This window comes from Corvus kubaryi, unplaced genomic scaffold (genome assembly GCF_017639235.1).
Source record: "Corvus kubaryi isolate FWS band 111438036 unplaced genomic scaffold, C.kubaryi_AGA036_p1.0 134, whole genome shotgun sequence".
In the NCBI taxonomy this organism is placed as follows: Eukaryota; Metazoa; Chordata; class Aves; order Passeriformes; family Corvidae; genus Corvus; species Corvus kubaryi.
In genome coordinates, this window is record NW_024580668.1 from 3890894 (window position 1) to 3916847 (window position 25954).

General features: G+C 43.3%; 2 protein-coding genes across 7 annotated transcripts; both read left to right on the forward strand.

The window, feature by feature from the left end:
- Positions 1 to 99: 99 nt before the first annotated feature.
- Positions 100 to 8473, forward strand: FAM217B (family with sequence similarity 217 member B). Of its 6 annotated transcripts, none has more exons than XM_042045987.1 (5): positions 101 to 201; positions 1232 to 1484; positions 2669 to 2774; positions 2861 to 2946; positions 3348 to 8473. In XM_042045987.1, the coding sequence occupies exons 2-5, from the start codon at positions 1384 to 1386 to the stop codon at positions 4534 to 4536; spliced, it is 1482 nt and encodes a 493-aa protein (XP_041901921.1). In that variant the 5' UTR covers positions 101 to 201; positions 1232 to 1383; the 3' UTR covers positions 4537 to 8473. The 6 variants fall into 6 exon arrangements, with proteins under 6 accessions (XP_041901959.1, XP_041901921.1, XP_041901949.1 ...); XM_042046015.1 differs by having other exon boundaries at positions 1232 to 1479; XM_042046006.1 differs by having other exon boundaries at positions 133 to 201; positions 1273 to 1484.
- Positions 8474 to 9913: 1440 nt separating this feature from the next.
- Positions 9914 to 22083, forward strand: CDH26 (cadherin 26). The gene is made up of 15 exons (XM_042046035.1): positions 9914 to 12470; positions 12554 to 12676; positions 13119 to 13280; positions 14246 to 14393; positions 15028 to 15194; positions 15360 to 15488; positions 16576 to 16761; positions 16944 to 17212; positions 17378 to 17520; positions 17756 to 17989; positions 18511 to 18738; positions 19324 to 19448; positions 19868 to 19942; positions 20214 to 20297; positions 20852 to 22083. Exons 2-15 carry the CDS (start codon positions 12557 to 12559, stop codon positions 21041 to 21043), a joined length of 2262 nt encoding a protein of 753 aa, XP_041901969.1. The 5' UTR covers positions 9914 to 12470; positions 12554 to 12556; the 3' UTR covers positions 21044 to 22083.
- Positions 22084 to 25954: the final 3871 nt, after the last annotated feature.

The window sequence follows — 25954 nt, forward strand, 5'->3', positions numbered from 1 at the left end:
CGCTGCAGCCCGACCCGCCGGCCGCGGGGGGCAGCCCCGACCCCCGGGCCGACACCGCGGCCGCTCCGCTCCGCACGCGCGGCGCAGGCGCAGGGCCACTTCCCCCGCCCCGCCTCGGCCCGGCCCCCAGGCTCTGCGCTCGGGCGGCGCTGCTGCCGCCCGCCCCCGCTGCCGCTGGCGACGGACGCGGAGGAAAGGCAGGTACCGGAGTGGGGGTGAGGATCGCCGGGGAATGCGGGGTCGGCCACTGAGTGAAGGAGCGGCCCTTGCGGAGCGCGGTGACAGCGGCGGCGGGAGTCGCCGGTGCCTCCCGGGAGGGAGCGCAGCGGGCCCGGCTCGGCAGGCGCTGTGGGCACAGCTGCCATCGCTGCGGGCACAGCCTGCTCCTGCTGGCACTGCTGCCGTCCACCGCGGGCACTGCCTGCCATAGCTGAGGACACAGCCTGCCACCATCCCGGGCACTGCCCGCCCGGCGCTGGCCCCTCGCGGCCGCTGCTCTGCTCCGTGCGGGTGCCGGACTGCGGCGCTCCGGGGCCCGGCTCCGCTGAGCGCGGCTGGGGCAGGATGCGGGAAAGCGTTTGAGGGATAGGACGGGATCAAGTGTAAATAGCTACGAGCGTTAATGTGACTATAAATACATAAACAGCACTGCAATAGAAGTAAAGGTGGGCCAGGAGACCTGTTTGTCACCTGTCACATTTGCGGACCACTGTGCACCCCTGGAACCGTGCAGTTCCCTGGTACGGGAATGCAGCTCCTGAGAAGTAAGAGAAAGCTATGGATGCTGCTCTGGGTATTTTTAGTAGGAGCTGATGAGACATTTGTTTTGGAAAAAGAAAAAAGGTACTGGATACAAAATTTGCCTATAAGAATATCGGAAGAGCGCATTTTTTGACAGAAAAAGGACAGCTCAGCTCGCACAGCGCGCAGGGGGTTGATCATCTGCTCTCCATAAATTGGGACCAGGAACACCCACCCCGTTGGGCTGTGACGCCCGGATCCAGGCAGCCCTTGGAACTGCGCAGGCTGAGCGGTGGGGATGGGGATGGGGATGAGCACATGACACTGCACGGGAAGCTCTGGGAGCACAGCCGTACCCTCAGGTATTTCCATAGATTGGGAATAGTAAATTGAACGATGCTGCTTCCCACTAAGCGAGTGCTGGGGGAGGAGACTGTTTTCCAGTACAGTTTGGTAGCTGATTATGTTTATCTTACCGCTTTAAAAATAGAATCACATCGGGAGGATTTTGGTTGTTGGCTGCATCTCCAGGACGTGGGGATGTCTGCATTGGATACACTGAATCTTGCAAAGCCAAAAGACTGGAGCCGTTTGAAGATTATGTAACATTAAAGGGGCAGATACCCTGTGGAAAGAGGAATAATGGGACCAGGCATTCAGGAATATCCCTTATTACTGCACAGAGAGACACAGCAGAAGGAAAGCCACAGCCACACCAATGAAAACCACAAAGGAATGGTAAAGTAAGGAACTTAATTTCTCTTTTTATGGTTACAGAAATGTCAACGTAATGTGGCTTAGTTAATAAGTGCCTGGCTGTCCTGTTCCCACTGCCATCCTCTCCCCTGATCCCAGGGACAGAAATGATTGTGCAGGATGATTGTGCAGGTCATAAGGTCACAGAGGTGACTGCAGCAATGCTGGAGGCACAGGACTTAGTTTCATTCTTTTATAAGCTCTTGAATTTGTGAAATCATGTGTTTTTAAAAACAAAATCTGGCTATACTGACATAAAAACTGAGAACGAGATGTACAGCCTGGCAAATTAACAGAACTGCAGTAAAGCTAGATTAGACAGGATGGCACAGTTTGATTATTCCTGTTCTTAAATGATATTTTAAAGCTTTCCATTTGGAAATCAGTATTATTTCCTGTTTGTAGAACAAACACTCTTCTTATTCATACAGAATATGCTGATTTATTTATTTATTCTGTGTGTTTATGCAGAAATTTATCTGGTTTAATTATGGAAGTATATTTTAGTTCTAAGCTGCCCAGATCAGTAATGCCATTCCTTCTGCTCGCATATGAGCTTTTTCTCATAATAATATTTTCACAACCCCATTATAACATGAAATAGTGATTTTTTAATGCCTTCGTTGGGAAATAGTTCGTATTAATATCAGAATAGACCTTATGCTCCCTGTTCACTTCCACTCATCTTCAAAGGAATAATCCTTTAAATTTTGTTGGGAATATGCAAATGAGAAAGACAAACAAGATTTGGCTTGCAGTGACCTTCATATTGTACTTTATAATTAATTTTGGTAAATTGCAATGGGAGCATCTATCAGGTACTGTAGAAATCAGTAGTTAAATATCTAGTCTGTAATATTTATTATCTTCAAAGGAACTTTGGGATCCTCTGACAGAGGATTCTATATAAGAGCTACATTCTATTATTATACCATCTGATAGAATTAGTCACTTTTACATTAATAATATTAAAAATACAGCAGTGCCTTAGTACTATGAAAAGTAAAAAGTGGCCATGGCATAGTTGTGATGAACTTTAAGTCTAAGAATAACTGCAATCAACCCTTTTTTAAACTCAGTTGCACTCTAAGCTTCTATTCTATTTCCATTCTGACACCCATATATGCTGCTATTTATATCTGATATTCTATTTAATCCTTTGTGGTTACAGTAATGGAAAAAGCCATCCCAGCACCAAAGGACTAAATAAACCAATTTCTTATGCGAAATCTCCTCCTGGAAGATTAGGCAAAAACGTATCAAGTGCCATTGAAAAGGTAAATAGTCCCTTTTTCTAACATAAAAAGGGTACCTACTCTAAGCCAGCTTCTCACTAACATCACAAACTTTCATAACCCTTCAGATTTCCCATGACACTCAAGATGGTCACCAACCAAGTGTTTTTAAGAAGGGAAGGAACCAGCTGGATGGCAATAATCACTCAAAAAGGTACTTTTATGTTAAGATAATCTGTTTTATTTGTAGTCATTTCAAACTGGTGTACAAAATGCTTGTGATGAAATTGTGGCTGCTGTGGTTTGCATTTGACTTCACTGGCCCAAAGTTCAGCATTTATGAGAACAACAAATCTAAGTTATCAAAATGGAAACTTGCTATCCTGCTTTTGTGAGTTCTCAGGCAAAATCAGAACTAAAAAAAACCCCCAAGATCAGTAGTAGGCACTGTTATCTCTACCAGCAATTATTAATTTCTCCTATTACTAGGTTTCTGTGCCAGTTTTAGCTTCCCTCTTGTAGATCCCCGTCCTTGAAGGGGTGGCAAGACCTTTGTAAGCTGCTGTTCAAAGGCACTGACCATGCTAACAGGACATGATCTTCCTTTTCCTTTAGGATCCCGAGTGTTTGCACCTCTCTGCACAGTGCACAAGGACCAAAGAGGAGTCTACCAGAAGGAAGGCAAAATGATTCCTTCCTGCACAGGATCCCCCCTGGCACAAAGGGCAGCACACAAGGAAGCTTCTGTAGGGCTAAGGATGTCCCAATGCAGCATTTTTATTGCAGTAAAAAAGAACAGTTGGGAAAGAGTCATGGAGAATATGCTGAAGCCAGTCCAGGCTCTTCGAAATGGCAAGAAGCATCTGTAGGTGAAATGTTTCTTGATTTTGAATCAGTACAAATTATTAAAGAAGATGCTGAAGATGATAGTGCCAGTGACCTCTCTGACTCAGAAAGGATTCCCATTCCCCCCTCTCCCTGCACACCACCAGAACTCATCCTCAGAGCTGAAGAAATCGACCCAGTTTGTTTGGAACACGTCCCTGAAATGGGATTTAAAGAATCTGAATATTACTACCCCGACTTCCTCCCACCCCCTTTCAACTCGTGGGACCTGAAGCAGCTGGCCATCTTTGTCCATGTGGAAGGGAAGACGGATTTCCGCCCCAAGCCCACGGGATCGCTGGAGAAATACATCGAGCGCCTGGTGCAGCTGGAATGGCTGCAGATGCAGACAGTGCAGAGTGAGAAGGGCAAAGCTGCCAAAGCCCGGCCCCAGACTGCCCCTGGCTCCACCCGTGCCCTCAAGAGCCCTGGAAAAGGCAAAGCCTTGCTCAGCCCTGTGCCCAGCAGGCAGGCAATGCCCCAGGAAAGTGCCACCAGGCTGCCCAGGAGCTGTTTGGGGCACAGGGCAGATCCATACTCTGAGGAGAGTCGCCAGGTACGTTCCCATCCAGGTCACCTGAAACTTCCTGAGAGAATGGGATGTGCAGCATCTTCTCAGAGGCAAACTGGTGATATAAGGAGTGAACTGAAAAAGAAACCAGCTGCAAAGCAGCAGCTTCTCAGTCTGCAGTCCCCTGAGAGCAGCTCTAAAATCCAAAGTGTTGGTAACATCAGACCCCCCAAGCAAGCCCCAGCATTCCATGGTGCAGCTGCTCCCATCAAAGGCTTAAAAACATACACGTGTACAAATCCAAAGAAAAATGGCAATGCCAGCAATTATGTTCCTCCTAAAAAACCAACAGCGGACAGGAAAATAAAAACAAATGGCACAAAGCAAATGCCACGCAAGTTTCAGTGAGGGAAAACTCATTAGTGAATATTGATGCTTCTTGACTGCTAGAAAGCATCTGGCCAGTGCAGAAGAATTTTTTTTTTCTTCATAGGAAGATCCTGAGAAAAATGTGTTCCTGACACGTGGTTCTGAGTCAGCACTGCTCATTTCTATACATTTGATCTTAAGCCAGCAGGAAATGTTTTCCCTGAAGGGAAGTGTCTTCCATTGGTCTTTCCTCAAAAATATTTGTAATTGCTCAATGAAGATAACAATAGCACAGTGTGAAGTTTAGAGAAGTATAGAACGTCCTGTCTGCGCCATTTGAAGTCTGAGGTGTTCCTTGTGCTTACCCTGCTGTGTGTGAGGGAATAGGGTTCACGCTCTTTTTCCTTGCCCACCTGTGCTTTTTGTAAGACAGGTTTGATTGTGGTGTTTTCTGATGGAAATGGCTCAGCTGTTTTTATAAAATAATGGAGCCTGTTATCTATGCAAAGTCAACTCTAATTCTTCACAGAAGATGATGAATTGGATTTTTTTTATGAAATAGATATTTTTTTGAGAAGAAGAAGAAGAATGGAGATAATGTTTTGAAATATTTTAATGCAGAAAGAATTCTTTTTAAGACAAAGTATTAGGGACCAGACAGCTTCAATAATGACAGATTAAGAAAATGGAATGTGTATTTTTATACCCTGGAATCTTCACTGTGTTTACAGACAGTTTTCCTGGAAGTTCATTTTGTAGGCCTTGATGGTTTTTGTCATTTAGGGGAAATGACCAAATTTCAAACTGCACATGGATATATTTGAGTAATGCAGCTAAGGCTTTTAGCAGAGACTGTATGGTCTGAATTGCAGAAGTGGTAGCCTCTCAAAACATAAAAGGCAGACTCTTAAGGGAAGGATTTAAAGGTTGTAAGTTCAAGTAAAGATGTATTTTGATACAGAGAATACATATTTTCAGTCACCTAAGATGACTCTTATCTATCCTGTGGTCCAGTCTAGCTTGGCTTCTTAATGTTTAGGGAGGTGAGATGGGGAAATGTCCTACACAAAGAAATTGTACAACCAGGATTGGGTCCTGTCTTTGGGCCTTCTGTCTTCTCTCGTGTCTGTGAGATCCAAGAGAATACAAAGGACAGTTCAGAGAATATTCAAGTGTCAGCTCATCTGTTATGATTTCAAATCAATCACAGCAGCTGAGGACAGGATCATGTTAACACGAAATTCTAAAGAATGTTTTTTACTTTCATTTTAAAATCCTGGTCAGCATATTTTCCTCCTCAACCACCAGTCACAATCTTCATGAGAAGTGAGCTGAGGTCTGATGGACCAGATTCTGCAAGTGGATCCTTCATGTTGTGATAAAAAAATGAAAAAGTAGCAAATACTGAAGAGTACATTATGTATATAGCTAAATTGCACTTCTCTTGGTGAGCTCATCTTGGTTTTAAGATGCTTAGCTGTTTCTATCTTTCATTGTGCCTACCAGATCTTTAGCTTTGTAAAATTTCAAAGCATGGATTTATATGTAGTTTAAAAAGTGAGAATATTAAGAAATGTAGTAATAAAGTAGAATATTTTACAGTACATAAAAACGTTGCTCAGGAATAGTCCAAGAAATATTTTTAGGGTTTTTTTTCCTAGTCTACTGCAGACCAAACGTGAAATTTTGAATTGGTAAAGGAAACGAATGTAAAAGACACCATTACATTTCCAGAATCAGTATTTGTAAAGTTACACTTAATATGAATTGTAGTTGCATGTACATTCAGCTCTATGCAATTCAAGTGAAACTTAATCTTACGTGCTCAAAGACCAGAGAAGTTGGCTGTGTCTGAGGTGTGGTGGCACTCAGGATGGGACTGAACACCAGCAGCTGCAGAGGACCAGCACATCCCAGTGTTGCTGTTTCACCCTTTTGTTTTGGTCCAGCCTCATGTATTTCAGCTTTTTTAGATGAAAGGTTCCAGCACCCAGTGGTAGTGTTTCAAGCTCTGGCCAAATTCTGCAAGCCTGCCTTAGTCAAGTTTTCCTTAATCACATGAACAGAAGTGAAAAATAGGAGGGCTGCTTTGCCAGTAATGAGGCATTTAATGCACTATTCTAGTTCACTGTCAAAAGCACCAAACCTGAGGTGAGCAGGATCCAGGCAATAATAGAATAGCAGTTTTTTAAACCAAATTCTGTTAGATACAGTAAATAATTCAGCATGTTGTTGTAGCACTGAATATTGCTGGATGCTAAATTATCTAAATTGAAGCTTTCCTGGCTTGTAAGGAGGGCATGTAGATACAGGCACATTTTGCATGAGCACTTCTTAAAAGATAAATAAACCCTATTTCAACCAGCTGTGACCAGAGCAAAGGTGATTGGCACTGGGAAAAAGGTTTTGTCACAGAGGTAGGAAGGTTTTAGTGTAGTGTTTGTCATCTTATGGACATCAGTCTGTTGTTGGAGACTAAAAAGTGAAGCAGGTGGAAGCGGTGATGCAGCTTTAAAGAAGTCTGAAAACTTGTTCACCTTTGGGCTCCGTGTCCGTGTGGGATCTGGCCAATTAAGTTTGTCTCCCATGATAATCACACCAGTCTCATTTCTGTCAGTGATTTGCTATTTCTGACATGCTTGTCTCTATTCACACACAAAACCAGAAATTCTGTGTTTGCCTCAACAACAGCTCTTGGCCTGAGCAGACCTGCAAGGGTTGGGTTTTATTACGTATCCGTTGTAACTTCACCATATCCTGGGCCTACAGAGGGAAAGAGCTCCTTTTATGAAGAGGACTATGGTTTATGTTTCTTTCATTTTGTATTGCTGGATATTGTCTTTAGAAGCACTTCTAAACAGAGCAGAAAATTTATTGCATCAAATATACTCAATTTAAAATTAATTAAGATACGTCCACAGCACATTGTTTGTGTGGTTATTATCCTTTTTTTTTTGCAAGGTTTAGCAATACAATCTTGCGGATCTGAGCCTAGCACTGGTGATGCTTCTTGAAGAACAGGTTATTGTGATGTGAGATATTTAGAGTGACTTACTTTTTTTGCTAGAGAATGTAAAGGTTTTGTGTTCTGCAGTATTACCTGCAGAACAAATATGCTCAGGTTGCATTTTAAATAAACAGGCAAATTTTACTTGAGTTACATGCATATAAACTTTGAACAACTCAGTTGTTTTCAGTGAAATGACCCTGTTAGATGTGAAGAAACAGAATTTTACTCCAAAATGTATAAACTGCTTTCCTTAGTAATGCTAATGTATTTTTAGTGCATCACACGAAGAAATTTAAAGCAATACTGTTTTTCTCTTGACATGTTCCTTTTTTCTCCATTGCTTGCATCTCATACTGAGGGCAGTTAAAGTTTTACCTGCCCTGCCTCCTCTCCCACCGCATTTTCAGTTGGATACAGCAGAATAATGCTGTGAGGAGGCTTGTGCTGATTTCATTGGGCTAAACTGTCCTGTTTGACTCCAGACTGCTGAAATCTGCCCTAATCCCGTCACTGTTCATGTCCTTTCTGTGTTTCATTCATTGTTCTTTGAGGTAACTGTTACCTTGTATTTGCTATTTACAGGATCTTCTTAGAACTCTGAGAGAATTTTGACAGTTTTTTCAGCCAGTATGTGCTACCTTTTTTTGGAGCTGATATTACACTTTAAATTTCTACAGTATGAAATTGCCTAGAATGTACTGGGTTTTGCCTTATTTTAAAGGTGTTGAGCCTTTGTTGCTCCCATTGCATTAGTGGGTTTTCATTTGAAAAATAAACAGATCACGCTGGAAGGACTGAATTTCATTAACTGAGGATTTGCAGCCCAGCTTTTGATGTTGGTATTCATGTGTTCTTATTTATTTGAATTTTTTGTGGATATTTTTGCTAGTAATTCCATGGAAAAGTGATCTTGTAATTCAAAGGTACCGTATATTTGCTACATTAAAAGTGAGATACTGCTCTGTTTGTTGCTGAGTTTTGTCTTCTCTCAGGATGGCACCATTGAATTTTCTTGGAGAAAGTTCCAGTGCTGCAGTGTCGGGTGGAGGGTGCAGCTCAGCACACCCCGGCTCCTGCCGGACACGGGGAGCCATGAAAAACGGGACAATTCCATCCGGGATGCAGGCTGGGGAAAAACCCGGACGGGATTTTTCCTGGAGTACGGAATGGGGGAAAAACCCGGACTGGACTTTTCCTGGAGTGTGGAATGGGGGAAAACCCGGATGGGATTTTTCCTGGCGTACGGAATGGCTTCAGAGAAAACCCGGATGGGATTTTTCCCGGAGTACGGAGTGGATTCAGGGAAAACCCGGACTGGATTTCTCCCGGAGTACAGAACGGGTATAACTTGTTTTCAAGTGTTCAGCTGAGGCTAATCCAGAGGAAAATAAATGGAGATTGAAAGGGGAAACCCCAGAACTTTCTGTTGCTGAAAAATCCCTTTGATTTGCTATTTCTGTAATCTTTATAGTAAGCTTTACAAAGCTCCTCTGTGAGGTATCACAAAAGAATTTTACAATCAGAACCTTCTGCTATTTGAGGTTTTCCTGATGTCCAAGCCTTCCTGCCCTGCACTGCTATTTAACCTGTTGCTGTTGTTTGTGAGTCTCAGAAGATCCCTCCTGCCTGCCTTCCCACACTCAGTTACCATCGTGGCCTATTTGACATGATCTATTGCTTTTCTTCTCACCTGAACAGATCAGTTCTTCCATAATTCTTCCTTTCACAACTTCCAGAAGTCAAAATTCATTCTTTTCCACTTCTAAAAGAGAATAAACCTTATGCCCAGTAAAAGCAAATCAGGAGAATGGAAAATACTGCAAGAGGTGTTTTGAAAGAAGCCAGAACCTTCCCCCTGCTCTTTGGCACTCTGTTTCTTAATTTTTAATTTCCTGCTTCTTTATGTAGTTTTATGTAAAGCATGTTTTTGTTCATCCTTGCTGTCCTAGGTTACAATGTAAGATGTAACCAATAGCAGTATTCTGTGATCATCTTCACCAGCTGTTAAACTGGGTGGGGCAGTGATCGTTATCTCCTACCATGACTCATCCCTGATAAGCTCCCTCCAGGTGCTGTCTCTGTTTAATGGGCAATCAAGGACCCACCACGTGACTCATAGAATGACATCATCCCATTGTGAGATGCTCTGGCCAGGGGGAGGAGCCAAGCATTCCCACTGGGATAGAATCTGGGGTTTGGAACTGCATAAGCAGCCCTTATCTATGGGACTCCCAGAGGACAAGAGCTCTACCACTAGACCTTCAGGTGAAGATCAGACCCTTTTCTACAGGATCACTGCTTCAATGGGACCACTTCATTTGGACTGCTACCACCACCCTGACTAACGGAGTGTCAGGTTTTATCCTGACTCTGTCAGCGTTCTTGTACTATTGCATTTATTTTAATTTTCCTATTAAATTATAATTCTGGCTTGCGATCTCTCACTGGTTTGTTTTCAAACTAACACACTTGTGTGATGGCTTTTGGGTGGAAGAGGACACTCTGGGGTTGTTATATCAGCTTTCAAATAAGCTTTGCAGAACTCGCTCTCGTTTCAAAGTCTGAAATCATAGAGAAGCAGCTCTCCTGGGCATAAACCCAGATAAACCCAGCTCCTGTTGAAAGTAAAGCTGTGTGTTTATTATTAGCAAACAACGGTGAAGTTATTAGGGAATGGCATTTCCAAGGAACTGTTGAATCAAGACACGTGTTTACTGTTAGTTGTAAAATGGCAATAAAATTGCAGCCATAGCCCATTTATTGTGTGTGGAGGTGGCAGGTGCAGACTGACTGAAGCAACCCAACACCACGGGAGGACTGAGCTTTGCTTGGAGTCAGTTCAGTTTGACAGAAACAACAGTTCGGTTTTTTCACTTTGTCTGACGGGGTGGAAATACCTGCGCTCCTCTGGGGCTGCTCACGGGGCTGGATGCAGGTGGAAATGCTGGTGGAAAAGCCCTGGGCTGCAGGGAGCCATCACACAATGTTCCACAGACCCATGTCTGCTACACCTGGATGCTCTCACCTCCCATGGCAGGGTCTTCCCAGATCCCCCATGGTCCTGCTGCGCCCCTTGGAGCTGCTCATCATCCTGCTGCTCCTGCAGGTGGGTGTGGGCTGGGATGTGGGCAGGGGGTCTGGCTGCACAGGAGGCATGGCAGGAAGACGGAGCCAGGATCTCCTTGGGGTGCTGAGCAATAGGATGAGAGGCAATGGGCAGGAGATGGCAACAGAACACTCCACCTGAACATGAGGAAAACTTCACTGTGCAGGTGGCTGGGCCCTGGAACAGGCTGAATGGAGAGGTGATGCAGTCTCCTTCCCTGGAAACACTCAGAATCCATGTGGACACAATCCTGAGTAGTGTTCTTGAGGGGACCTGCTGGAGTAGGGAGGCTGGACCAGGTAATCTCCAGTGCTCCCCTCCACCTTAACCCCTCTGTGAGTCTGTTTGTCCCCATACGGTGCCTCCGAAACAGGCGGTTCCTCTGTTCCAGCTCCTGGGCTCAGGTCTCTGGGAAGGGCTTTCTAGGGATGGGGACCCTCTGCTCATTCTGCTGGGGGTACCAGAGTGTTCATACCTGGCTGACCATGCTGGTGCCTGGTGGTGACCCTGCCATGTGAATCATCATCCCCCCCAGGAATTCAGTGGCATTTCCATGCGTGTTTCTGTGGGATTCATGGTCCTGTACTGGGTTGTTCCTTTCTAGCAGTGCCCATGGCTGGAATGGAGACAGCTTTACCCCAAGCCATGGCCGTGCTGGCACACACGAGGGGTGGGGAAGCCAGAAAATACCCATTAAAGCTTCTAAAATCATTAAAAATGACTACACATAGAAAAGGGGAAAACAGCCTGTTCAGGGGGTCCAGCAAGGCTGAACCTGGAGAAAATCCAACATAGACAACTTGCAAGTGCCGAGTTGAAGCCTTGTTTGCTGTTTATACATGACAGAGCTTTTTCCTGGGTATAAACAGCTTTACAGCTCTAAGGCATTACTGGTGAACCCAATTCATTGCTCAGCAGGTTTATAAACTGACAGTTTTACAAGTGTTTTCTTTCTTTAGAATAAAGTCACGGGGTAAAGGCCTTTGCCTGAGTCTGGGCAGGCAGAGATCTGTTCCACTTTTGCAAACATTTGATAGGATGAGTAACAAACCCCAAGATTTTCAAGGACAGTGTTGGGAAGGAGGAGAAAGGTGTCCAAGTGACCTGTGAGCTAATGGCAATGATTTAATTTGAGCACTGTCATAGTCCTTGGAGGTGAAAGATTTCCAGTAAAAAGCAGTGTTTGAGGCAGGGAAGGAAGCTTGCATTTATAAAAAGGCAAAATGTGCCAATTTGGGTGTAGCCACCATTCTCAGTGGTTCACTTTACTCATCTGAGTTAGAGATTTACTTCTGGTAAATCAGCTGTGCTTGGAACACTTCAAGTCACACCACAGAGCCCCTGAGACTCTGAAATACCTCCCAGACTTAACTCTTTTTTGCAAAAGTCAGTTCATGTCCTGTCAATACCAGACAATTTCTAAAGGAGCACTGGACACAGAGAGACAGGAGTGAATATTTAAAAAACCTGGAGATACTTGATTTGGGAAAAGCCACAGAGATGATACCATGGACTGGTATCTGTTTGGACACAGCATTTTTATGGGGACTGGCATCGTCTGACCAGAGGAATTGCCCTTAAACTGTCATGGCATTCATTTGGAATGAGATAGATGATATTTATGATAATATTTGTGGACTTAAGAGTTAGATACAATTCAATACAATACTGTCAAAACTGGATCAATATGTTTCTGTGAAAGCAAATTCCTCACAGACAAGACATCAAGGTTTTCTAGTGACTCACACTTGTCACAATCACTTTCCTTTTTTTCACAAGGTTCCTGCTGCTGACAGTTTTTCTCCTGAAATTGAAGATTCCAGTTTAAGACAAGCCATCAGAACAAAGAGTATTCAGGTTTGTAGTCAATATTATGTAATAACAGATAACAACAGCTAGTGTGCAAACTGTGACACTAAACCCACTTCTTTATCCAACAGGGGATGGATTCTTATCAGTCAGACTGTCTTCGACCTCTGAAGCGAACAAAAAGGACCTGGATTATCACTACCATTGCTATTCAAGAGGAGGACAAAGGACCATTCCCCAAATATGCTGGACAGGTACAAGCCACCTTGTAGGAAAAGTTCTGCTTGAAGCTCAGTGAGGCATTCATCACCTCAAATTGTACAATAAAATACCTCAGGGAGCAGAAGGCAAGAAGTGTGCATTAAACAGCAACTTTATAAAACTTACTTGTCCAAACTTGTCTAATTTCCATGGAGATAGGGAGAACTGTGAGGTGGGAGGGATTTACCGGTCCTCCCTGTGGGAAGTTGCAAGGACACTCAGGGGAAAGAAGATTATGGAGAGGGAGTGGTAAGAGGCTCCCCCTGCACACTGTGCAGTGGTGCTGCAGACAGGGAGCTGTGGGGTTGGCTGAGATCAGGAAAGGCCCCATCTGCAAAGGGAAGGGGGGGCAGAAAGAGAATTGATCTAAATTATTTTTATTTGTCTTCCATCTTCCCTGCTTACGTTGCACTGTCCTACTTCTCTCTTCAAAAGCTGTTCGATAACAAATCATATAATACATCACTGAAGTATTTAATCAGTGGACCTGGGGTAGATGAGCCTCCAGAGGTTGGATTGTTTTCCATAGAAGATGATGCCAATGGACACGTGTACGTCCATCGCACCATCGACAGGGAGAAGACCCCAGCTTTTCAGGTAACACACTTGCACAGGACACTTCTAACTGTCTGCAAAGGTTAATTGTTCTCTCATGGCTAAGTGCTTCACAGGAATGAGACACACCTATAATAATGTTAAATGTGTATTTTCATGACCTGCTTTTCTTACCTTGCACACACGAATAAATGCTAAATCAATTGGCTCAGCAGAGACCAATTAAATTCCACATCACTATTCATTACAAATCTCTGTGGCTTCTTTGAACTTCCACAAATATCTACATGCTCCTTTTTGACCTTTCTGGTATGACCCCTGATCATAACCTGAAAACTTAAAAAGCTGTCCTGAAATTCAAAATGTGTTACAGCTCTGGTGGCCAGAACACTGAGTTGTAAACACAACCTCCCAGTCAGGAGAATGCAAGCAGATAGTCATGTGTCACAAAAAAGTGGGTGTTCCTGGAGGAGCTGCAAAGCTCTATTACTGGAACTTTACATAAGAGGAAGCATATGTTTCTCCTTAAAAAGCAGGTAAGTGTTCACAAGAAGGAAGTGCAATGAAAGAAACGTGGTAACAAGTTTATGAATGAAATATGTGAGTGTGGGTTTGTTTTCGTCCTGAAAAAAAAATAATTCAGTCGTGGTCTCCTTATGTTTATTCTGTAATGATGTCTATTTGTGTCTCTGTGGATTAACTGTACCCAAATTATAGCTCTTCATGTGGTATTCTGTACGACATCTTGCCTTTTAGGCAGCCATTTCAAATAATCCAGCTCCAGTAAAAATATTGTTTTACTTTTAAAAATGTTGTTTGAGGCCCAGGATGACCATTATGAATCTACTACCTTTGAAAGGTGAAATAATGATTTAACCATGTGATTGAAAGCCAATGCTAAGCAAATTTGATGGAAGCAGCTTCAAAACTGAAGGTTTTCTGTTCTATTCTGATATCTAAATTGTGCTGTTCAGTTCATTCTGATGTCTGTGTTGCTACTCATTTAGATTCGTTTTGATATTGAGAGCAGAAAATCTGGTGAGTTGTTGGACCGCCCTATATTTTTCAAGATAAAGGTCAAAGATGTTAATGACAATGCACCAGAGTTTTCCAAGGAAGAATACAGCACTACAATAAGAGAGAACCACAGTGAAGGTAAGTGCCACCCCAACAACAATTATTACTGACGGTTCTTATCCTAATTCCTTCATAGTTATTATCCCTTTCCTACTAAATCTATTCCTCTCTCTACTTTTTACTTAAACACTCATGAGTTTAGGGACAATTTCCTGTTTCCTACCTTTCAACCCCTTTCCCGATTAACCTCGATTTACACTAGAATATCATTGGAGACATTCTGGAAAAAATTCCAAGATACCTTGTCTTAACTGCAAGCCACGACTGTAGCAGGCTGATCTCAGCTGTGGATTTGGAAGCTACACAAGCACCCAGCATCACAGGAGATGGTCAGACACTGCTCAGAAATACAAAGACTTAGTCTGGGTGCGTACTCACGTGGTGTCAACTCCTCAGGAGCTGACATGAAAAGATAGTAAGTGTTTTTGATGAAGTAAATTCAGAAGCACGGTAATTTTGTTCTCTAACAGCTCTTCAGGAACATTTGCCACCCAAATGAAGTAGTGACCAGAGTCTGTACAGGGATAACCATGACCACAGGAAAAGCTGCAGGTTTTCTTAGGAGTTGTGTGTTTAAGAGCCTGCAGACAGGCCTGAGAAACTCCACACTGAGACTAAACACTCCCATTAATATCTCAATTCTTCATCCTAGATGAGCCAGTTATCCAAGTCACAGCCTTGGACAAAGACGAAGCCGGCACTGTGAACTCACAGGTGTCCTATTCTATAGGAATGCAAATGCCCTCTCCAGATGGGCTCACATTTAACATTGATCCTACCACAGGATCAATATTTCTGTCAGGCTGCCTGGATTATAAGGTGATGTATATTTAGCATCTTCTCACCATTTAATATATGGTACGTGTTCACTGCACCGTTACCAGCTACAAGGGGAAGGACAGTCTCACATCCAGCTGTGGCTGGCAAAATGTGGGAACTGCTTCTGAACTAAGTTTCAGGAACTTCCTTGTTTCTGCTTTTCAGACTGCCAACTCTTTCAAGCTTCTGATTAAAGCCAGTGACCATGGAAGTCCCCAGCTGTCATCTACTGCAACAGTGACTATTGCTGTTGAAGATGCAAACAACCACCTCCCTGTATTTACTAGCGATAATGTAAGGGAAAATGTTATTACTTCACTGAGACTTTCTAAATACAGCTCAGTCCTTCCAACTGCTAAATGCACTCAGCAGTGGAAATAGAAACCCCCAGAACTGCAGAACCAGGACAAAACATGTGCAAATGAGATTCATCTGTCAGATGAAAATCTCTTAAAGCGCTAAATGTTGTTAATTTTCTCTGTATGGCACGAGAAGGCTTTTGCCTCACTGGAAACATAAGGAAGTTGACAGATCAGCTTATTCTGACATCTGGGAAGCTGAGGTGCTGACTGCCCAGAGCAGTGGTGGTTGCTCCACCCCTGGAAATGTTCAAGACCAGGATGGGCAGGGCTTTAAACCACCTGGTCTCCTGAGAGGTGTCCCTGCCCACAGCAGGGGTTGGAACTAGGTGGCCTTTAGGGTCCCCTCCAACCCAAACCATTCTATGATTACAATCTGCTCTCTATTTTAAAATCCTAAATAAACTATCCCAGCCAAACCCAGCACATGTATCCAGAGTTCTGAGTCATGCCAGGTACTGGTCTGTGTAAATATTTGAGGTTGTGAAGGGCAGGAAGAGATACAGTAGGGTTACAACAGTGTGTACAAGGTTACCTACAAAAGCCAACACTTTCACCAGTGTCTCCCACCTCGTGTTTGGAAGACTGAGGGAATAATGTTAGATCACTTGCAAAAACAGGTTTACACAAGAAGCCTGTGCTTTGTCATTAGCTCCTATCTAGTGAAATTCTGACCCTTCTCACAGCTGTGATTTGTTCCCTCTCTCTGAATATCACCTTTTATTGCATTTTTAAAAGTTGTGATGCAAGGACAATGCTGTTTGTATATTAGAAGGCAAGAGCCTGAATTTTCAGCTCTCAACCAGTGACTAGTTAACTTTAAGAAAGAAAGGCAAACAAATTACATATTTTTGCCATCTCATCACTCCTTAGGTGATTTAATTGCCATTTCTCAGTCTGCCTACGGAATGCTAGTTAGGCAAGCTGGTGGCTACATTGCACCATCAAAAACTTAAGCCATTTTGATGAAATTACGTAAGATAGATAGATATCATCCTTATTTCCTTCCTTTTACTTCCCAGTACCAGTTGCAGATTTCAGCAGGAGAAGAACATCTGGCTGTGTTACGGCTCCAAGTGGAAGATAAAGATTCTCCCAACACTCCAGCGTGGAGAGCAAAATACAGAATAGTAAAGGGCAATGAGAAGGAGCAGTTCACCATTAAGACAGATCCAGCCACAAATGAAGGCATTCTGAGTGTTATCAAGGTGAGGAGATAACAGCAATAGATAAGCTGGGCATGACAATGTGTCACGTGGCCTGTCTTATTGTGACAATCAGAGTCAGCTGACTTGGTAAACTCATCTCACCTGTGCTCCAGGTAACAGAGGTGACTGCCAAAACAAAGGTCATAACTGCTAATTTAACTGTTTTTGTCTTGGGTTTTCAGCCTCTCAGCTATGAAGGTGACTCTGAGATGAGACTTGTCATTTCTGTAGCAAATGAAGAACCTTTCTTCTGGTGTAAAAATGGCATTGTGATGATCTCTAATCTGGAAACCACAAACACAGCTGTGAACATCAAGGTCTTACAGTCACAACGTGCCCCAAGGTTTCATCCTCCTATCCTTATTGTCCAAAAGGAAGATTCAATGAAGCCTGGGAGGGTATTTAGAAAGTACCCTGCCACATATCCAGATGATGTGCCAAATAAGATAAAGTAAGTGGAGATGTTCCAACTCTCAGAATAAGAATAGGAATATATATTTATATATTATATAGCTATTATATAATAGCTTAGGAATGTAAAGAGGTTTGCAAGTGTAGTTTGGTACCCAAAATCCATTTAAAATAATAATTTGTAATTTTTCCCTTTCTTTTTCAGATATGAACTAGCCCATGACCCAGATGGTTGGCTGAGTGTGGATGAGAACTCTGGTGTTCTCACTGTGGCAAAAGAATTTGATCAAGAATCCCCTTTTTTGAACAACAGCCTGTACACCATTATTGTTCATGCTACTGATCGTGGTAAGCAGCCAGTCAGAGAATATTCAAGCAGTGTTTGGACTGTGAGATGAGGTGCATGTTGAACATAAAAAGATAGCAAGACTAAGGATCTAAGTGGTTAATGGATAATAAAACACCCTAATGTTCATACCTTGTGCTATGTGTGACTGGTAGGATAAACCAGGTAGATCCTGCCAATGGACTGGCACTTGCCAATACCCTGTTGTGTTTTTCTGTTTCTTTTGCTCCTACCCAGGCGTTCCACCACAGACTGGCACTGGAACCATCCTGATTTACTTGTCTGACATTAATGATCATATGCCATCATTGGTGGCTGCTTCTTTAGACATGTGTGACAAACAAGAAGGGACACCTCTCGTTATAGAAGCCAAGCCTGCTCTGGCCCATTCACGTTCGGGGCCATTTACATTTGAGCTGGCTGAGGACTCTGAAGATGTGAAGCGTAACTGGACATTAGGAAGGAACTTTGGTGAGTTCTTCCTTTTGTGTTCTTCCTGAGTTTATTGTCAGTTGTGGGCCCTCTGGTTATTTCACTGTCTCTTACCTTTATGGTTTGTTACTGATGAGTCTCAGTGAGACTGAAATGATGGGAAAGAACAGCCTTCAAAATATGAAGTTATGGCAGTTTGTAAAAAGTGACATTGCTCCTCATCTCTGCGGAGGGCAGGACCAGCAGCAATGTGGTCAGGCTGCAGAAAGGGGGATAATGCAGCTGAGGAACCACTTCTTCATTTGATTAAGTGCCTAAGGAATTCCAGAGGTTATCAGGGAGCTGTGCCAGTGTGCAGCCAGGCTGGGACAGATCTCTGTCCAGAAGGCTCAGAGAGGTGATGAAGTGGGATGTAATTTAATCCTATTTGCTATGGTGCATTAAGGCTGGAAAAAGTATTTGAAACTGGGGTGCAAATGAGCTTCCTTTATCAACACAAGGGACTGTAGAATATTAGACTTCTTTCTGTGAGTCTTGAAATGATTCACTTGTGTTTTTAGGGCAGTCAGTTGAACTTCTGATGTTAAGAAGCCTCCCACAAGGCAGCTACTTGGTGCCCATCATTATTCAGGACAGGCAAGGATTTTCAACAAGGCAGAACCAAAACATCAAGCTCTGCTTTTGCCCAGATGGACACACATGTAAATATTCACCAGTTCTACAAGCAGCAGTGGGACTTGGAAGCGGTGCCATTGCGATAATACTGATGGCTTTGTTATTACTACTGGGTAAGCAAACTCCTAAGTTGGACATGCAGGTTCTCTGGCATCTGCCCACTGGGTCTCACTGCAATTGCAGCTGATGAGCTCAAATCTATTAAAATCATGATTGTTTTCCATCTAGATGATGACTGGAAAATGTAAATTGTCATTAAGCTAAACTTTAGTAGAACATAGCAAATATTTTTATTTGCATTGAATACAACCAAATACTTGACTTTTTTCGACATTTACCGTGTCCTGGCAATCTGAAAGTAATGAAATTCTCCCATAGGGTTACCCTTGTTCTAGAGCTGGTTCCTCTGTACTAGCTCATGTTGGTTAATGTTGGAGAGAAGAACTGCTGATTCCTTATCTGAAGGAAAAAATAATAGATTATCTCAGCACTGTTCCTCTGGTTACCTGTGCATGATCTGTCCTGTCTGCCTGCTCAGTCTCACCACTCCAACCAAGAATTCCATCTGTACAGCTGCACTGCTGGGGTTTCCCAAGAGAGCTCCTTTGGAATTGGGCTGGGAACCTCTCCCACCACTGTGTTGAGCCAAACACATCTATTCCCAGTGCCAATTTCTCCTTTCCCTTTCTCCTCTACAGTCTCCAGCATTGTGCTTTGCCAGTGTTACAGGTCAGGGACTAAAAGCAAAGCCATTGCTCCACCCCAGGAAGGTGAACAGACTTTAATCAACTACAATGAAGAGAGCAGAAGCTCTTTTTCTGAGGTGAGTGTAACAGAATATATCGACACTACCCCACCAGTGAAGTGTAGCTGAATGTGCTACTAATCATCTCTTTAGTTATGTTTCCTCTGGTTTTGGTATTGAGCAAAATAAAGCTTTTTTTGCCACTAAGCCTGTCTGGGGAGCTGTGCTCTGCATGGGCTGGATAATGCCACTCTGGTGACAGACTGTTACCACTCCTACCCTTCTTCAGTATCAGCAGGACCTTCCCAGGTGCCTCATCCTGCTGGTGAATCCGACAGGTGAGGAAGCATAGCACCTCTTGTCACTCTACTACACACACATCCTGGTGTGTGCAACAAGGAAGCAAATGAAAATGGAAAATGGAATAATCTGCAGAGGTGTGATCCTTCACACTTGGTTCAGTTCCTTATTAACACCATCCCTCTCCCTGTGTGCAGGCTGGGCTGGGTATTACACATGGTGCTACTCTACCACCTGTGTCTGTGGAAGCTGGAAAAGAAGTGATTGCTGAGGTAACTGCCTGGTTCTTGATGAAAATGTACTTTTCTATACCAAGGGAAGTGGTAGCCCAAGAATTAGGTCTGGTATTAATAGTAGTGGGAAGAATAATGCAATATCATTCAATTAGAAAATAACTATCACTTGTTGGAGTAACTGGAGAAGGCAGAATAAAAGAAATGGATGTATCAGAGAGAAAGATAGTTGGAGCTATTTGTGAGTGAAAGAAATGTCAGAAGGTGACTTTATGCTGGTCAAACCTGAGATGCTGTGCTTGTCTTCCAGAATGGCCATTTCACTGGTTATGGGTCATCCCAAGCAAGACACCTGGATTGCTTCATGGAGATAGTGGACAAAACACTGGCTCAGGTAAGAAATGAGTGCAACTCCTCATCTCAGAAGCACTGCAATTGAAAGCAAGGGATATATTTTATGGGAAAACATTCAAGACTTTGTTGAAAATACCTTTTTTCCTAGACTGAATTGCCCTTCAGGTGAGAGAAGTGGGGCTAAAATGCTTCCTGTGCCTAAGCAGGGTTAAAGTCTTGTCACCTGCTCTTACACTTCTGTGCTGTCAGGGAAATTCTAATTCCTCTGGCCATGCCCTATCTGATCTCTGCATGTTTACAGTCCTGTCCTTTGGCCTCCTTGGCCAGACTGCAGGCCCTACCAGCCAGGGTCACTTGCCAACTCTGGTCCAGGAGAGAACAAACTCCCTTTTGTGCCTCATTTGTACCCTGGGGAAAGTTCAGGCTCTGGAGCTTGTGCAGCTGGAAGTTTCTGTAGAACTTTTCCTTGTCAGACAAAGACTCATATCCTTCCCTGTAAATTCCTGCCTAATTTGCATGCCAAAATTTCCTTTAATTTTCAAAAGGGCAGAAGGAGCTTTTGTGCTGACTTGCCTTGTTTCTTGCCTTCTCTAGAAAGTGTATTACCAAAGCACGCTGGAAGATTACGGGGACCTCTGTGAACCTTGCAGATTCACTGAGGAAGGGGAACTAGAACCCAATAACTCCCCCTGCTCCATCTCCATTGGCAGTGAGGACTTGCCTGCTGATTTTTTGAACACTCTGGGACCAATGTTTTCTGCTCTGGAAGAAATCTGTCAGAAGTGATCTCCATCATTCAATAACGTCAGAAAGCTGTGACTATGGTGTTGCAAAGGTTTCTGGCAGGAGCACTGACAGTTTCAGAAAAAAAGGACTATCTGTACTTGGAAGCATTGCAGTGTTTGCACCATGAGTACCTGGCCTTTCATTCTTCCTGCCTGACCTGTTTGCATGTGGGCAGCCAAGGACCTGGCATGTCTGGAAGGTCCACTCTACTGTGCAGAGGTGCTGGAGGGATTGTGGCATATTTGTGCACACTGACACAAATAAAAGATCTGATATTAAGAATCCTCAATTCATTATGCAAAGGAAAAAAAACCCAGATCTACTAGGCCTGAAATTCCAGGCAGAGTTCCATAGGGAAGTAAGTCAGCTTTGAAGAGACAATTCAGTTACCTGCTAGACCAGTGTATGGTCCTTTCTCCAGTAAGTGGTCTCTTTAAATCCAACATTAACTTTATATCCTTTATATATGACACTGAAACATCGAAGAGAAAGTTCACTTCTCCTCTGGGTCCACACACTTGGGACAGGCATGCACCATCCTTCCTTTAAGGATGAAAGAGGCACTTTTGGTGCTTGTGTGCTGTGCTGGCATCTGCTGGCTGTTGGTATCACAGCACTGCTGTAAATACCCTAAATGCTGAGAAATTGTTGTCAGACAAGGTTATTCCTTTCAGTGAAGTAACTACCTGCTCTAAATTAGCCACAAGTGCCTCTGAGGGGGAAATTCGTGGGTTCCCTCAAGCACTGTTGATGAAACAGATGAAATGATAAAGAAGGGACAGTATCAAATTTCCCTATTAGGAAAGCACGGATGTTACTTTTACATTTGGAGGTTTGGACATGTCTGCCTGTGTGTGACTGACCTATGCTCAGTTATGGCATGAAGGCTGTTGGTCTTGAGGGAAGAACAGCTCAGGAGATTGTGTCCTGCCATCAGGTAAGTTATACACGCAGGAAGTGTTACAATTAGTTACAAATCTTCCTCCTGCTCTATTAAAATCCTGTGCTGAGAGAAAAATGTTTTGCCTATGGCAAGCACTAAGTCTGGGAGCTAAGCCACTGTTTTTGTGTTTCAAAGTTTACTTAAACAAAAAATTATGCTTTTGCTCCAATATTATTAACTAATAATTCAAGGCTGGGAACTTCAGTCAAGTGTGATAAAAGAATTTGGCTGAGTGGCAGGCAGCTACGTGTTCCTAAATGCCAGCAGCAAGATCTGTTTACACAATAAATCACTCCTGTAATAAACCGTCTTTAATTTATAACTCCAGATGGAAGTCTTCAAGGCAGGCCAGTGACTTAGCAGCACTGCTAGTAACTGAGGTGACATTTTTATTGCAGGTGATAACCATATTGGTAAGATTAGAGTTATGCTGTGTTTTGCTATTTCTTCTGAAAATTACGCAAGACTGAAAATAATCACGGACGTGGTTCTGTGTGTTTGTTGCTTGAGTAAACTCCTGTTGGGTTTGGAGCACAGCATGCCTGCAGTCACCCAAGCGTGAGATGTGATCAGACCCATGGTTGCTAATGTTGGTAAAGTTCTCTCTCTCTTGCATGGGAGAAAAAGAACTGTTTTATTGAAAACCTATTTCTTGGGAAATGAGAATGTTCCCTGAAGGTTCTCACAACTATACACCCTGTGCCCACAAAGGTGGTAACATTCAGTATTTCAGTGTCTTCAAGGATTTGAAGACCTGCACACACTAAGCTAATACAGCTTCCCAGCACCATTGTGAGATAAAGATGCAGTGTTCACACTTAAAAGAGCAGAAATTTAGGCTGAAAGAGCTGCTTGGTTGACCACAGTCACACAGAGCTGTGCCAAACTAAGGAGTGGTACTTATCAATTGTGCTGCATGTCTATCTTGCCTTCCACCAACAATGTTTCGCAGCAGCTTTAACCCCGTTCCTTTTGAGCAGACCTGAGGGAAATGTGCTCTGCTGTGGTTGTATCAGACTAGTACAAAATCTCAAATATCTACAGTCTTGGAGCAAACAGTGATGGAAACAGCAAATAGTTAAAACCTTCATTTTACAGGTAAGAGACAGATGCACAGAAATTCTAAGTCAGCTCCTGTAATCAAAAGGAGACTTGCAGAATGGATCTAGATTTTCAGAATCCCCTTTTGTCACTGTAATAATTGAAGTAGTATTATATTCATAATTCCCACCTAGCCCTGTCATTTATGCAACTACCTGGCCAAAAATATTCCTCTTTTTTCTCATTAAAAATTTGCAGTCAGTTGTTTGGTGATTTGACACTTGAACTCCTGTTAATGATCACTGAATACTTTTATGTAGGAAAGACAAAACATAGTACAAACACCCAAATAAATGCTGAAAGCTGTTATGAATCCTGCTGCCAACACAGGGACAGGAAATCTGTCATACATCGACTGGGGGGATCTGGGACACAGCAAAACTCCAGCACTAGGTCGGGGTTGTAGGTATGTGTGTCAGCTCCATAGGACAATTGATTCTTTCTCCATCGTTGTATTAGGTTTGAGTTGACATTCTTCCTCAAAGGGGAGTGAAGGAAACCTAAATTAGATTATTAATCTCCCATTGTTTTAAAACTAGAAACTTCTGCTTGAGGCATCGGTAAGTTTTTAGAAGAGCTTGGCAGAAGGGAGGCCCAGGCTGGTGAGGAACAGCTTCACTAACAAATTACTACAATCAAAAAAGTTTATTTAGAGGCTTTCACGAGGAACAATGATTACTAAGAAGTGAAAATGAGGCATAAATCAGCGCATTTCTCCCCTGCATCACACATTTCCATCAATCACACTTTAAAGACACTATTGCAGGAAGCTGCTCAGTGAATGGCTCTTAAACAGGTGAGGCAACACCAGGAGACAAAACAAGAGGGAAGAGTTGGAGGCAGCAGGTTCATTTGTGCCACATATCATGCTGAACATGGTAATGATACCCCAAGCAGGTTTGGGCCTCACAGCTGCTGCTGTCTCCACAGGGTGTGAGGGAGAACCATCAGAATCCTGCATTGAGGGAGCTTTCAAAGGTTCACAGGGATGTTGATGCTCTGTCCCTGCTGGACACACACCATCCCTGCCAGTGCCTCACAGCAAACCTCGCTTGACCTTAAGTATGGGCAGGTGCCACATTTCTTCCCAAGGGCCCTCTGCTTGTGCCTCCTGTCCCCAAGCCAGGCAGAGAACTCTGCAGTGCCCACAGGAACAGCCAGGAACAGCCCCGGTGCCCAAATGCTCTCTGTGCACACCCAGCTGTGCGTTATCCATGGCCTCAGCCCAGGCACGGCTCATTCCCACTGGCAGAGGGAGTGTGTGAAGCCTCTGGCTTGTTCAGGGTCTGCTTTAAACTAAGTACCTCCATGGCTTGCTGTTTTCCCACTGCTGTGATGGGCTGCAGTGTTTCAATTACCTGTTCACAGTGAGAGGTCTAATCAGGACTCCTGTGAACCCCCATTATTTTTGGCCCCTGCTGTGCCCAAGCCAGTGGGAGTCTCAGCAGCACAAATGTTTATCTCTGCACAATCTTCATCTCTGTCTTTGTTTTGCCTCGTTTATAAAGATCTTACTTAAAAGCAAATGACACACAATCAGTAAAGGGGAAATGAATCACGCTGGAACCAAAGTTCTGACACTGAGTTTTAAAGGAAACAAGAGACACTGATCACAGGCTGGTCCTACAGAGGGGGAATGTCAGCATGTCAGTGATAAAGTCTTTTTGTCTCAGACAGAAAGCTTTTCCCTGTCTGCTACTTCCTCTACTCTGCTGAGCAATGGGATCCCCTGGGATCTTTGGGCTGCCACAGAAGGCATATAAGTTTTAATCAAATCTTTCTGTGCCAGTTTGGGGTCATTTTCTTCCCTCTGAAGGATCCATTTGTCCTGATTAAGGTATTACAAGAAGTCATTTAAAGGACAGATAAATGACAAGAGATTTTACAAGTGAAGGGGAAATCACATGCTGAGAGGGTTATAATTAGTTCCTTCTATTAATGCCTTAGGTGTTGTTGTATTTCAGAATCCTAATAATTAAACACTTAGTGGAAGAGTGCTGGATTAGTGTTTAAAAAAACCCACAGACCAAGGTGGAGGCTTTCTCAAGGTTTTCTGAGATCAAGAAGGGAACAGACATTGTAGCACGTGTGATAGCGGCAAAGTTTCCCAACTGAGTTCAAAGGCCATGATCACCCTCAAAGAAACTGGAAATAGGATTTTCATTCTTTAACAGGTGCTGATGCTGACAACTGAGAAAAATGAGAGATTTATGCCATTACAATGGCTTTCCATTTCAGCTTGTAATAGCACTTGGACAGAAAACTGGTGATTGGGGAAAGCTGAGGGAAGGCACATGCAAAGCACAGTCGAGCAGGTGCTGAACATCCCTTCCTTGTGCTGCCTCTGCTCTTTGCACTCCCATTATTTCATACTTTTCAAAAGTGGTGAGGAGGCTTCACAATGGAAACATCTGCTCTTGTTAGAGAAACACAGCCCATTGACCTGGGCCTGACCAGGATCCCTCCTTGATGCCTGGAACAACATAACTCACAATGTCCACTGTAATTACTAAATTCTATCCTGATTTTTTTGGTGAAACGAAACTTCACTAAATATATCAGTATTGTTGGGACTGCAATTACAAAGGTCTTTCTGGTACAATCTACTGATTATTCATAATAGTTGAATATGATATGTTATTAATAATTCAGTAGTTTTTGAATTGTTCTAAATTCTATAAAATAAGAAAGAAAATTACTTCAGGGATTCAATTAGCATATTATTTCAAGGCACTGATAATTATTAATGCTGCTTGATAGAGTCTTTCCCTGTGTAGAGACAGTTCTGTAGTCACCCAGGAGATGGCATAAGTAGGCCAGTTATCGACCTCTCAGTACCAAGGAGTAAAACCAAGGAAGGATTATTA